Here is a 14,621-nt window from a genome sequence, read left to right as displayed (position 1 = left end):
TTTGTCTGCCTAAGTACCAAACTGTGCCTGGGCCTTTCTTCTTTGGGGCTCGCAGACCTTGCAACTCAAAGATGTCCTCGGGCTTCTCCAAGGATAAAGAGTTTCAACATCTGGGGTGGGGGAATGCTGGGCTGTTGATTTCTTTGTTTCTTTTTGGAGGCCCCACAAAGATTCTCTGCCAGCTGACTCTTCATTTCTCTTTGCATGTATTACCTTTCTGCTGACCTGATCCAATCACAAACCATCATTTCATCTTGTATGACCTGTAAAGGTAAACTGTAGAGCCTGCCAGTATTGGGTATGAAAAAGTGGGAAAGCAGGGTGGGTTGGCTTGAGACTGAACGACTTTTAGAACAAGGATGTGTTCTCCTTAGCTGGCACTGCCAGGCTGCCATTCCCAGAGGATATAGGCTGAGTCTAACAGGAGAAGCCTTCTATCAACAGGGGTGCCCAGAGCCTTCAGCTGCTGGCTAGGAAGATAAACTGTAACTACACCCCCTCCCCCGTATTATACTGTCCCTCCTTTCCCTCAGCCCTGTGCCACCTGCAGCTACAAGAGACATCCCTCCAATCTCCACTGGTCTCAAGTATATAGCCTGATACTGATGAACCTGTGAAGCCCCGGCCTATTCTGCCAGCCACTGGGTTTGCCTGGACTGGCTCCCTTTGCACTTGTCATTATAACAGTTTTTACATCTGTTTGTCTGTCTTCTTTTGGGCTTTCCAGAGGGACATGACTGTAATAGTAACACATGCATCACCAGCATGGAGGTCAGAACATAGTGGAAACTTGGAGGTAATAATGCCTGGGAAACCCTCTGAGTTTGTTGGTCAAGGGAATCCAAGGGACTCCCTAAAATAAATAGGCTATTGTCCTTGTTTGCCTCCGAGGCTGTGAAGGTATGACCCTATTGCTGAAGTCACAGGACTTGGAAGAGTAGAGCTGGAACAGACCTGAAAGTCTCCTCTGAGAAGTGATTCAAAGTCCTAAAGCCACAGCCATGACCAGCACAGGAAGATATACCCAAGGGTGCAATAGTGACACTTAGATTTGGAGAGTAATAGACAACCACCTAATTGGACATAAGGCCCACTCCATAGGAGGGAAAGCATGGCTGAAACTATAAACCTTGCCAACTACCTGTGACTGATGAGGTCACGGACCCTAGAGGAGAACCTACTGCCGCCATGTTCCTGAACCAGTATAATTCTCAACTTCATTCTGCATATCTGTCTTTAGATCCGTAGATAAACTTATCTCTCACCCCTAATCAAAGACGCTTTTTTGCCAGCAGGCAAAGAACCATCACAGAAATCCACAAATGGTCAACATGCAGAAAACAATTGACTGCCGGGTTCCCATCTCTGATGGGTACATCTACAACACAACCCTCATACCTAAGGCTCAGGGAACACTACAGAGAAATGGGGGTGGAAAGATCGTAAGAACCAAAGGACTACGATGTCTGCTGTGAGATAGTGTGAGATAGCATCTTTTATCTATGACAGAGTTGCACTTGTGAAATCCTTTTTTTTTCCAATGAACACTCACTTACTAAGCCCACACATGGTAAGGGTAGAGCTTGGAAATGCCTATCCTAGCCATGGATGATGCACAACAGTCCTCACTGAGGACCGTGTCCTCACTCCTTCTTCTCTGCTGGGAATATCTCAGACATATTATTTTCTATAGTTACACAATATCCAGAAGGGTAGTGGTAAGCTTGTTCCAAAGTTGGAGTCCCTTCTCAGAAAGTGGGAGAAAGTGCAATGATCGTCTCAGCTAGTGGAAATTTGCTTTGTTTTTCTTACACACCCTTGAAATCTTAACAATATGGTTGCCTAAACAAGACAGTCACAGTGACAACACCAGATGACATCCCAACATGGATGAGGGAATAAGTTTAACAAGTATAAAAAGTACAAGCATATATGGGGAACATTTTGAACCATTCTGAAAAACATAGAAAGGATAAAATATGTGATTAAAAAAACAAAACAAAACAAAACACCTTACCCTGTGCCTTGGGAGGGTGAATCAATATTTTGAAGACATCATTTCTCCTGAAAGAAGAAAATTAGAAATTTAACCAGGCCTATTAGCAATGTCATCCAACTATTTTATGAAGTTAGGTAAGTTGATACTAAGTTTCATGTGGAAAAAAACACATTTAAGAGTAGCCAAGACAACCCTACCAGAAGCCCTAGAAGACATTAGAACACACAGGGGTGCTGCTGAGGTTCGGGAAGTGTGGCACTGGGGCTGGGATGGATTGGTGACTGGTGGAGTAGGAAGGAAAGTCCGTAATTAGACCCCAGCATACGTGGGGACTTGTTCCGGGATCACAGTGGTATCTCAGATCACTGTACTTTCAACACATATCAGTGGGATAACTGGAGTCGCCTATTTGAAGAAAACACGGATATGTATCTCATACCCTACACAAGAGTAATAGAGCATCTGAGACATCTAAATGTAAAAATCGAGTCCAGGAAAGCACCAGCGAGAAACAAGGGGGAGTCATTTTAATCTCTGCATGAGAAATCACTTTCTAACTGTGGCTCAGACTCATCATCGTAAGCAAAGTTAGAAGACAAAGGACCATGTAGGAGAACATATGTATAACATCCTTCTCTGCAGAGACAACTCTTTAAAAGTGAGACCCTGCATGATAGTGCACAGCTATAATCCTATCACCTGGGAGATGAAGACAGAAGGGTAAGGAGTTCAAGGTACAAACAAAGTTCAAAGCCATCCTGGGATGTAGAAAACCTGTCTCGAGAACAACAAGTGGGAAACAGGTAGCCAGAATCCCAACAGAACAATGAGGAAGAACCTGAACAGATAATTCATTAAAACTCAAAACGCAAAAGCAGTTCTAAACATAAAGTGATATTCAAACATAACTATAATTACTGAAATGCAAATTAAGACATCTATTCTCACCTGTCAAACTGACAAAAACCTGACAGCGCGTTCTGTTAGCCAAGAACATACAGAAACAGACTTTCAGACATCAGTGGCTGGAATGCAAACTGGTACAGCCCATCTGGAGGGAGTTTTATCAAAACAGAAAGTATATCTATACCCAGCAATCCCATTTCTAGAGAACTGCTACCCTGCAGGTACAACTCCGGTGATTAAAAAATAACACGTACTAGAATGCTCGTTGCATCTAACTGCACAGCACCGAAAACACCTCACCGTTCACATGAGAGATGGTTGGATAAACCTGGCACATAAGCACAGCTAAGTGCTTTGTTGTTCTAAAAAGGAACTGGGGAAGAGCTAGCTCTGTAAACAAATCTGGAGGGTTTCTGAGATGTACTTTGGGTATCTGTATACATGTATGTTCATGTATATTCAGGTACATGTTCGTGTACAGGCATGTAAGCACATGTATGTGGGGGCCAAAGGGCAACCTCAGGTGTTGTCCCTTGGGTGTCATTCACCTTGTTTGTATGTTTGTTTGTGAGAGTATCTCAGTGGTCTGGAACTCGCCATGTAACCTAAGCTGGCTCATTGGCAAGCCCCAGGGGATCTGCTCAGCTCTACCTCTTCAGTGCTGGGATTGCTGGTGTGCACCAACAGGTGTGGGGGCGTACAGTTTTAATCTCCACATTCAAGAAAGATCTCTGTAAATTTGAGGCCAGCCTGGTTTACATGGCAAGCTTCAGGACCGCCAAGGCTACCTGGTGAGACCTGGCTTCTAACAAACGAACAAAACCACCACCAACAAAAAGCAACCAACAAATGTGCACCACCTCTGATGGTCTTTGATTCCTTGTCAACAGGAAAGTGAACTGTTTGGATGATCAACAAGACCTGGTTAGTCTTCCTGTTGGTGCTTCACTCTAATGGTTGCAGGGAAATTGTGCATATGTAGAGATGAATGACTTGCATCTACCCTCCTTCGCTGCCTCTGTGTCATCCACAGATGCAGATGGTGATGTATCCTGGAATCGTCAGACACTGTCAGGCAGGGAGGAGCAGGAAATATTGTGGGGCTGCTGAGCGCTGGCTAACTTCCCAGCTCTGAGTGACAGCACTGGATCTGCATTTGCAGTTGCATGAATGAAATCATGGCTGCTTTCCTCACTTAGCCAGTAACTTTGGGCATGTTGATGACGCTGGTATGTCTCATTTCAGGAATGACCATTCCCGAAGAAGACGCTGATGTAGGACAAGGCAGCAAATACTGCCTTGTAGCAATCGGGAGGCTCCAGGTAAGCAAAAAGCCTATCCTTTTCATCTTTGGTGAGTGCCCGTGACTGTACGGGACAAGAGCCTGAGTTTGGACGCTTCTTTATTTGGAACTCCTGTGTGCTCAGTATTTGTGGGGTTATGTGTCTCACTCTGGGTCAAGGATAAGGCTAATCCTGAAGGTTAAAAAAGGGGGTACCATGAGGGATACACCACAGAGGCCTTGCTGTACTGAGGGTCAAAAGACCTCTCTCTCACCTACATATTACTGCAGAGATGAGTTCTTCCTGAAGTCACATCCTTGCTAACCACCTTTAAAGTCTCCCATGGGCTTTGTGGGACAAAGTCCAAACTCATCATTCCGGCTTCCTCTCCTTCCCTTCTTCCCATCTCACCACATCCTCTTACCAAACCACATTATTCCCATCTCATGATGCCACCACATGGTTCCCCACCTCTGTGGGTATTTTCAAGCTGTTGCTTCTACCTTGTGTTTCTTAGTTGCCATTCTGCTTTCAAAATTCCTTCTGTGTGCTTCCTACTGTCTCGTCCCTTGAGACCTAACTAAATGCCAATGTCCTTAGTTAACACTGGATGTTGCTTTGCACTGTGTTCTCTCATCACTCCAGAGTTCTCACCTCAACTTCATCTGCACACTGTTTTCTGGGGTTAGCTGAGGGTATGCTTGTGCCTGACAAAGTCCTCTGGGGCAGGGACCCTACCCTGTCAAAAGTTAGTTTACTTGGAGCTGGAGAGATGGCTCAGTGTTAAGAGAATTGACTGTTCTTCCAGAGGACCAAGGTTCAGTTCCTAGCAGCCACATGACAGCTCACAACTGTCTGCAGCTCTAACCCCAGGAGGAATTGATGCCCTCTTCTGGTTTCCTCAGGCACCAAGCACACAGGTGGTACCCAGACATACATGCAGGCAAAACACTCATACACATTAAGTAAATAAATAAAACTGTACATTTTTAAATTTACTTGATGTCTGATATACAGTAGCTACTCAGTCAACTGCTTTATTCATTCTTCTGTTGACATTTAGGGTGTTTTCCAAACGGATGAAGGGAGGCATAGTTGATATAATACAGAATGCTCATGTTTCACATCCTTGGTCTCCTAAGTCTGACCATTTTCAACAAATGAATAAGCAATTCATTCAAATAAAACAAACATTGGGTCTTCACTGGGGTGTAAAATAAGAATAGTTGGGTCCAGAAATACATACTTTTTGAGTCTCTGTACCAGTTATAGAGAGGAAGATGGGAGACGGAGAAAGTAGCAGCATGTACTGAGCACCAGCCATTTGCCAGCAAAGCAGGCAGTATCTCTTTTGGCATCACAGTTATAAATTGTTGTAATTATTCATTATTCCCACTGACTAACAAGGAAACAAATGCTCAGAAATGTGAAGGAAGTGGCCGAGCATTAATTAAACACAAACACACACACACACACACACACACACACACACACACACACACACACACACACTCATCTTTCCAGTGACACAGAAGGATGTGTGAACTTCAAGCTATGTGAATTCTTACCAGGTTCTCATCTGCATCTTTATTAACCCTCCGTTCCAGGTGACCAGCTCTCCTGTGTGCATGGACATGAGTGGCATGTCAGTGCCCACGGAGTTCCTGTCCCGGCATAACTCTGATGGAATCATCACATTTGTGGACCCAAGATGCATCAGTGTGATTGGCTACCAGCCCCAGGTCAGTGGCTAGCCCTGAGCTCCCAAAAGCTGGTAGAAGATTTAACTTCACTCAAAATGTGTTTATCTTACTTGTTCAAGGTTCAGCACAATGACATCTTGGAGAAATCATGTAGGAGTCTAGATTCCCTGTTTGTCTAGACTGACACCCTTCCCAAGTGAAACTGTTCATCATAATACAGCATCACTCTAAGTGGACACCTTGTCTTTTGTCCTAACCTTTCTATAGCTCTCGCTGAATTTTCACAAAGGAGGGGGAGTTGAGATTGGTTTATTTTAAATTACAAAGCTTATCTGTGTCTCACATCTGTCAAGATGCCTAAAGGATGTTACTTAATCCTTTGGGGAAACCTTTCTACTTGGGGCATATTTCTGGTCTTTACTCCAGATCCTTCCTGAAAAGTCGGTGGCATGAGCCACTCAGGTAAAGCCAAGAAACCACAACCACATGTATTGAGCTGTGTCCCAAACCTAAGGATCTCTACCTAGAGGGGACACTTAAGGGACAAGTGGGGGAGTATGGAGATGTTACCAAATGAGTTGATTTCTTAGGCATGATCATGTTTTGGTTTTGTAGTATGCTGGCATTTATTATATTAATGCTAAAAGGCCTTTGTGGAACAGTGTTATAGGATCTACAAGTTATTGTCAAGTGATCTAGTTAACACACACACACACACACACACACACACACACACACACACACACACACACACAATTCCCATCTGCATTTGTGTGTGGACATCTATGAAGAAGAAAGAAAGGAAATATTGGTAACATGTCGACAATTGAATCAATGTAATGGATATGCAAGTGTTTATTATATATCCTTTACCTTTTCTATAGAGATTTTTAAAATAAGAAAATCATTTAAAAAAAGAAGGGGCTCTTTGTTCTAAGGAACAGACTTTGGGAAGCTTTGGGATGTGGTAACATGAGTTATTTTAATTGCATGTGTATTTTTTTTTTAATTTACTTAACTTTTTATCCATGCTGGAAGCAGGCCTGTGTGTAGATTTTAGAACTAGGAACAGTCCCAACCAGAAACATGAGAGACTTTCTATAATTCTGAAGCTAGATTCGTGCAAACTGTGACCTCTCAGATAGAATAAGGTAAACGCCGATGACTCCTGACAGCAGTGCATTTCTGGACAGACCCGTGCATTCCGCAGCAGCTTCCCCTGAGTGTCTGTGTGCTCCTGGGGCATAGGAACTGCCCCTGGCTGCTGAGTCAGCTCACTTCAAGTATCATGTGCTGATGCAGGTTCTCATCATTGAGTTAGGTCACATCTTACGCTGTTTAAGACACTTCCCAGCACATGCTTGAAATTGCCCTTTGATGGGTTTTTTATATTCTGCTCTCATTCACTGTAAAACACCCGAGTTACAGATGAAGGCTGGATCTTTCAAATAACACATAGACTAGTGAAGGTCAATAATGAGCAGGCTTGAGGCAAGCCCAGTTATTGTAGTCCCATCCCATTCGGCCACTGGTTTCCATACTTAAACAGTTTTAGTTTTTGTAAGCAGCATGTCTGTCCTTGAGCTTACTTTGGATGTTTTTAAAAAATATGTTGATTGCAGTTTGCCTCTCCAAGGCAAACAGAACTAAAGTTGTGTTGTAAAGCTGCTGATCTAGCACCCAAGCAAAATGAGACATCAGTGAGGACTGAGCCAGGGGATTCAGAATGGATGTGAGGAAGCCAACTTCTCAGCAGACAGGACGAGGGGGGCCGTCTTATGTTTAAGACTATGGTGGGCAGGCAAGAGGAGGTGGGCTCAGGGCGATGTAAGCAACACCTTTGTCTCCAGAGTTGGGAGTAAGAGATGGAGAGTGGTCTTTGGTGTTATTAACGCTATCTGTCCCCCTTAGGACCTACTGGGAAAGGATATTCTGGAATTCTGCCACCCTGAGGATCAGAGCCACCTACGGGAGAGCTTCCAGCAGGTATTGCCCCTGGCTGCTGCCGCTGGTGCCTAGTGAGGTACCTGGGGGTAGGGGATGGCAAGAGGGATGGAGGCCTACTGTGAACTCCCAGGCTGGGAGTGCCCTACGACAATGTCAGACAGCCATTCTGGGCAAGAGTTCAAGCACCGGAGTAAGATACACAAAGAAGTCATGGCTATGTGTTAGGAAACGAGGACAGACTCTGAAGAGTCTCCCCACGCACCAAGGCTAGTCAGGGTAACTTGGGAGGAGAGCCAGCTTCCAACGGCGGGATCAGCTGACATGAGTCGTAAAAGGACAGTACAGAAGAAATGAGAGAACCTGCCAGAGGGAGGGGGCCATGCCAGGCACGCTGGTGTGGCCTGCCAGGAGGATCCTCAGCAGCTCCTCAGGCTGACAGGGAGGAAGTGGCAGGCAGTGAGACCAGCCAGGCCGGGTCTGAGCCTCTATAGGGCCTCAGTTCTCTCCCAGGTCACATAAAGGTGAGTGGCAATTCCTTTGAGTGTGTAAGCAGAACAGAGCTTTGAAGGGCCATTTGGGAAGCCCAGGTACACAGGAAAATGAAAATAAAAATAAGTCAGGAGAGCTTTAAAATGAGCGATGGGTTCCCAAAGCTGTGCAGGACCTGTGGGAATCTGATGTGGAAGGCAACTTAAGGAGAGAATCATTCAGATGGGGATGGTGGGGAGAGGCAGCCTGGCAGAATGGCCACCATAATAATGGCACTCTGTGCATCATTTCTGCTTACTGAGCATACACTCTCTAACAGGCACCCATAGCGTGAGTCCCAGGAGGCAGGACTGCTTGGTCCTGGGGTGGTGACTGGAGTTAGGAGAGGCTCACTGAAGCAGAGGGCCAGAGTGTCACACTTCACAAGTTAGAGCTAATTCAGAATGAGGTCTGTTGGCTCCTGAGCTGGCCTGGGAGGAGGGGAGAACTCGCTCCAGCAGACTCTGACATACTCCAGGAAAAGGAGAAAATGGACGTAAGAAAGGAGACCTTTGAGTCACTTTTCAAGAGGGAGGAATCTGCTGCCATCCATCTGGAGTATGGGCTTACTTTAGCATTTTGCTTTGCAAGTATCTCAAGCCCAGCCAGGAGAAGGCCTCTCCATCTGCAGAGACCTGGGCCTCCAGCTTCACACCTACATGGGTGGCACTCCGGGGCCGGCCGCCTTCCTCCTTGATCTCAGCTCTGTTTTTCCGACGATGACGAGATGCCGACGTCACACTCCTTCCCACTTCTGGTTTCCTTTCCATCCCCTAGCCCGGTTTGGCTGACTTCTTCACACTCTTCTGCAGCTGTGAAGACAGGCTCTGACATCAACCATAGTACTACTTCCTCGTAACCTCAAGCCCTGGGTGGCCCCAGCCCACCTGTCCTCTGGCTTCATGCCTGTCTCCTCCCAGGCAGCTCTTCACCTCTCCATCTGAGGGCCCAGGATCTCCAAACCCAGCACACTGCCTCTTCTCCCAGGGGCCTCTCCCTCACACCACTCCCAGCCAGTTGCTCGGTACAAAGCTCAGCATCGCTTAGGCACAGACCACATGACAGGCCTTCCTGGAACACCTCTACAAGACACATGATGTCTCCCTGCTTTCTCCTGCCATCTCTGCCCCTCCTATCTGACTGCTGCAGATGTTCCCTCGCTGTGTCTCTCCCTCTGTGGTCATTTCACTCCAAGCCTTTGTAAAAACACAAACTGGGTTTAGTCACATTTTTCATTAAAACTTGCTAACCATGGTCCATGTATCTAGAGTTAAATATGTATTTCTTCCCGTAGCTTCAGCCTGGTCCGATTCCATGCTCCTTTGGACATGATTCTTCAGTCTCACTGGCTTCTCTTACTTCCTTGAACATTCTTTTCCCCATCTTTTGGCCGTGACTGAGCCATTCCCTGGCTGGAATACTACCCTCTACTCTCCATTTGACTGACGGCTTCCAACCCATGTCACCCATGAGACCTTACCAGTGACTGAGACAGAGGTCACATCCTCCTCCTCTTTGCTTCTCCTTTACCACGTGTCATTTCTTTTGTCCACTTCCTCTTTTTTGATCTCTTTCACTGAAGCCTGGCTTTACTGTGGGCAGACCCCCATGCCTGTACTTGTGGGCATCATCTCCGGGAGGGTAAATTTGAACCAAGCTGCCTGAACAGCTCAGAACTTACAGCGTTGGGAAAAATGTGAAATCGGAACGGTGAGACTTTACCAGGATGCTTTGTGCCGTGTGACAGCTGCGTGTGAGGCAGTAAGGGTGCCTTTGCACAGCCAGGCCTGGGCTCCATTGGTTTCACCTTCCTGGGTGTATATGGCTGTGACTCTCTCATGGTGATGGGCCTGTCATCCTGTTTCCGGTAACTATCCAGATCCTTCTTCACGTGTTTTCCCATGGAATCCCACAAATGCTGTCCTCATGTTTTTCCTGGTAGACAACGGGACTAAGAAAGTTCTGAGTGTCACCCACCACCACTGCCACTGTGATGGAGCATGTCTAAACAGAAGGCATGGGTGTGGAGGGGGAGCCTGCTCTAACTTTCTCTCTTCTCTTTGACCTCTTGGCAAACTGACTGAAAAGGGAATTCTGGGAGCGGATACAGTTTCCCGGCCCCTGGGAAGGTACGCTGACACCACACTAGACTCAGAACTTGTGTGTGTTCGACGGGCTTCCTGTCTGGGCAGTTCAGTGCTTTTGTTTAAAACCAGAGTTCAAGGGCTGACTCAGCTCTCTCAAGAACAAACCACTTCCCTTTATCAACACTGGTCCCCTTCATTGTTGGTGGCTAGTGCCCAAAGAACACAATCTCGGGCCAAGTATGGGTGTGCCTTGGGATGTCTTTATGGTTGTACAGTTACTGCCCATGTGTCCTGGACCTGAGCCAGGGCTTCCCCCTCTGATGCCGCAGCCTTGGTTTCCCTTTCGCTAGCGGACGAGATGGCTGGTCTCGATACACGTTAGTGAAGCTGCCGACCAGGGTGAGAGGAGATGTTCAACTCCTTTTTCTTCTCAAAGCTGCTGGGTTCTTGTGGAATCTGTGGTTGACACAGTCAAATGTGACACAGTAGAGAGTGAAGTCCAGGTGAGATGTGAGTGGATGCTCTGGAGGCCCTGGTCTTGCTGTCCTGACCCGGGGCAGGGTGGATGGCAGGTGATGGTGATAATGTTGATGGCGACGATTGTAATGGTAGAGATGGTGATAATGATAATAGTGGTGATGACTATGATGCTGTGGATGGTCAGGCCAGTCATGGCTTTGCCTGTGATAATCATAAATGATTACGATGGTGATGTGGTGGTGATTGTGATAATGATGGTGATGGCAATAACTGTGGTGATGATAATGGTGATAGTAGTGATTGTGGTGGTGGTGGTGATGGTGATATCAGTGGTTGTAATGGTGACAGTAATGATTATGATGCTAATGATGATGGTGATGGTAATTAGTGTGATGATATTGACAACTGATTGTGAGGTGATAATAGTAATGATTGTAAGGGTGAGGACTGTAATAGTGATGATGGTAGTGAGGGTGATAATGGTGGTAGTAATTGTGGTATTTTGAATAAGAATGGCCCCCATAGGCTCATATAGTCATTAGGGAGTGGTGCTACTTGACATGGATTAGGAGGTGTGGCCTTGTTGGAGGAGGCGTGGCCTATTGGAAGAAGTATGTCACTGGGGGTGGCCTTTGGGGTTTCAAATGCTCAAGCCAGGCCCAGTGTCTCTCTCTCTCTCTCTCTCCTGCCTGCTGATCCAAAGGTAGAACCCTCAGCTACTCTCTAGCACCATGTCTGCTTACTTGCCACCATGCTTCATGCAAAGATGATCATGGACTAAACCTCTGAACTGCAAGCTAGCCCCGATTAAATGTTTTCCTCTGTCAGAGCTGCCGTGGTCAGGGTCTCTCTTTGCAGCAACAGAACATTTACTAGTCAGTAGTGATGATGATGATTAAAGTGATGGGAATGATTGTAATGGTGATACATAATGATAATACATAGCGATGATGATGATGACGACGACGACGACGACGACGACGACGACGACGACGACGACGATGATGATTCCCATGAAAGCCGTTTTCATGAAGAGCCAAACTAAGCTAGATCTTATTATCTTTGCGGTCTCTTGTATTACCAGCCCCACACTTGAGTGAAGCACAGTAGGATGCATCTCTCTGGATGCATGCAGCCCTGCTTACATACATAGTTCAGTCCCCATCACTTCTCAGCTTCCTTGCCTATATGTGATTGTCATGCTGTGCTTTCTGCAAGGAGAGCCAACAATCTCATTTGCCAGCATCATGCCTACCCTCCAACTCTTTCACAGACTTCATTTCCCTTCTGGAACCCTTCATTCAAGTCAGGACCTCAACAGAAGGTCACAACTCCTAGCCCTCCTGGTGAGCCCCTGACATTTGATCGTGGTTTTGTAGCAGATTCTGTGGTTATAGTTGTCTACACATCTCTCCAGCCCCTGCTGGGTGACAGGAACTTGGGAACAGGACATTCACCATGGCAATGGGGACTCAATACAGGGTATTAAGGTCAGTAAACCAAGGATTCAGACCATGCTTTTTCCCTGGCTGTGGTTACAAAGCCTCAGCAGGTGTCTGTCAGCTCTGAAGCTCATGTCCTCAATATACATTATACTGCTGTGAGGACGCATGGCTGAAGGGGAAGGACTGGCAGCCCCCTTCCTCTTTTCTCTGCCCTCAGACCCATAGCCCAGCTTTGTACACAGGCAAGGTCTGCTGCTGGTCTGTGAGACACGATGAAAAATTCTCATGCCCCCTCAGGTCCTTCTGTTGGAAGAAACAGAAAGCACACACCCTCCACACACTCAGGACAGAGGACAGACAGAGGTCTGTATATGCTGTAGGTACCAAGGGAGCACTCAGGCTGCTGACCTAAGAGGACGTGGCTTTGACTTCTGGCTCCTGTGAGGGAAGAGGCACATCTCTGTTAGGAGGCAGTGGTGGTTTAAATAAGAATGCCTCCCATAGACCCATATATGTGAATGCTTAGTGATCAGGGAGTGGTACTATTTGAGAAGGATTAGGAGGTGTGACCTTATTAGAAGTGTGTCACTGGGTATCTTGGTTAGGGTTTTCTATTGCTGTGAAGAGACATCATGACCATGGCAATTCTTGTAAAGGAAAAACATTTAATTGGGGTGGCTTACGTTTTCAGAAACTTAGTCCACTATCATCTTGGGGCAACATGGTGGCATGCAGGCAGACATGGTGCTGGAGAAGTAGCTGAGGGTCCTACATCTAAACTTACAGGCAACAGGAAGTGATCTGTTTTACTGGGTATAGCTTGAGTGTGGGAGACCCCCAAAGCCTACCCCCATAGTGACACACTTCCTCCAACAAAGACACATCTACTCCAATGAGACCACACCTACTCCAACAAGGCCACACCTCCCATTAATGCCACTCCCTTTGGGGGCCATTTTCTTTCAAGCCACCACATTGCGGGTGAGCCTTGAGGTTTCAAAAGCCACAATCTATCTCTATCTCTCTCTCTCCCTCCCTTCCTCCTTCCCTCCCTTCCTCCCTCCCTCCCTCCCTTCCTCCCCACCCCACCCCCCTCTGCTTGCTGATCAGGATGTAACTCTCAGGTACTTCTCCAGCACCATGTCTGTCTGCTGCCATGCTCTCTGCCATGATGATAATGCATTAAGCCTCTGAAACTATAAGCAAGTTCCTTACATGTGCCTTACCAAGTCTCTTCACAGCAGTGGAACAGTGACTGAGACAGGGGCCAACTTGTCTATGAGGCAGCATCCTCTGAGTGGGCCAGATTTACCTCACCCGCAGTCAGCCTCCTTCTGGGTGGTGACAAAGAAGACCTCTGCTTCTTCCAGCTTTCTGTCTGGTTTTGTGATCACTCGTATATTCCCTAAGAGGGTCTTGTCTGATACTCTGCAGTGTGTGTGACTGTGCGTGGTTTTCTCCGGGGACAGTGTGGGAGAAGTCACTTAGCTGCTTCTGCTCCAGTCTGAGATGACCAGGGCCATGAAGCCAGCTTGTGAGGTGTGCTATAAGCGTTACTCTGTGCCAGGCACTGGGCTGGGCTGTATGAGCCTCTGCTCACCATGTCCCCAGGCTGTGTACAGTATGATAGAGACTGCAAACTCCCAATGGGAAGCAGGATGCCAACGCAGTGAAATGAGGAGGAGTCTGACCTTACCTGGCTCTAGAATCTGACCCTGCTCTTGTCAACAATCCATCTGTGATCACACTCATGAAGACTGAAGACTTACATTCCCGGGACCTGAGGCTGTGCACGCCTACAGAAAGGACTTCTGCTTGCTTTATCTTGTCCCTGGGGACAATCACATCCAGGCAAAGTCTGATAGTCATTTCTATAGCTTCTCTATCTCCCACTTCTTTCTTTTCTGTGAGACCAACACCTGGATGCTTGCAGCTGCCAGTGGGCGGATGTCTTCGCATACCTTGTATTGTGTGAGTGAACAGAGGGGGGAAAAAAGCAAGCTGTCCCCAGAGAGATAAGCTTGTAACTTGGATATAAGATCGTAGTTCCTGTCCCCTTTTGCAACCAGAGCTGTCTGGTCTTGGAGAACGTAATAAATTTCTTTGCATCCTGCTATTGCCATATGTAAATAGTGAAGGCACCTTTCCAGAACCTTTCTGGGCTGCACTACAGGGTGTCCGTGAAAATACGTTGGAAACCATGCTGCAACATGAAAGTAGCGCCAGATCAATACATACACATA

The 14,621-nt window shown here is 46.7% G+C and overlaps 1 protein-coding gene across 8 annotated transcripts in view; it reads left to right on the top strand.

The window, feature by feature from the left end:
* The window catches only part of Arnt2 (aryl hydrocarbon receptor nuclear translocator 2), a 162,929-nt gene that overhangs the window by 118,122 nt on the left and 30,186 nt on the right, over positions 1 to 14,621 (top strand). For all 8 annotated transcript variants that reach the window (XM_076546471.1, XM_076546468.1, XM_076546478.1 and 5 more), the window contains 3 exons: positions 4,151 to 4,227; positions 5,796 to 5,930; positions 7,803 to 7,877. In XM_076546471.1, the coding sequence (XP_076402586.1) occupies positions 4,151 to 4,227; positions 5,796 to 5,930; positions 7,803 to 7,877 (287 nt within the window). The remainder of the gene's footprint in view (positions 1 to 4,150; positions 4,228 to 5,795; positions 5,931 to 7,802; positions 7,878 to 14,621) is intronic.

Source organism: Peromyscus maniculatus, chromosome 1 (genome assembly GCF_049852395.1).
Source record: "Peromyscus maniculatus bairdii isolate BWxNUB_F1_BW_parent chromosome 1, HU_Pman_BW_mat_3.1, whole genome shotgun sequence".
Classification (NCBI taxonomy): Eukaryota; Metazoa; Chordata; class Mammalia; order Rodentia; family Cricetidae; genus Peromyscus; species Peromyscus maniculatus.
The sequence above is the reverse complement of the archived record's forward strand: the minus strand, read 5'-3'. Positions and strand labels throughout refer to the sequence as shown.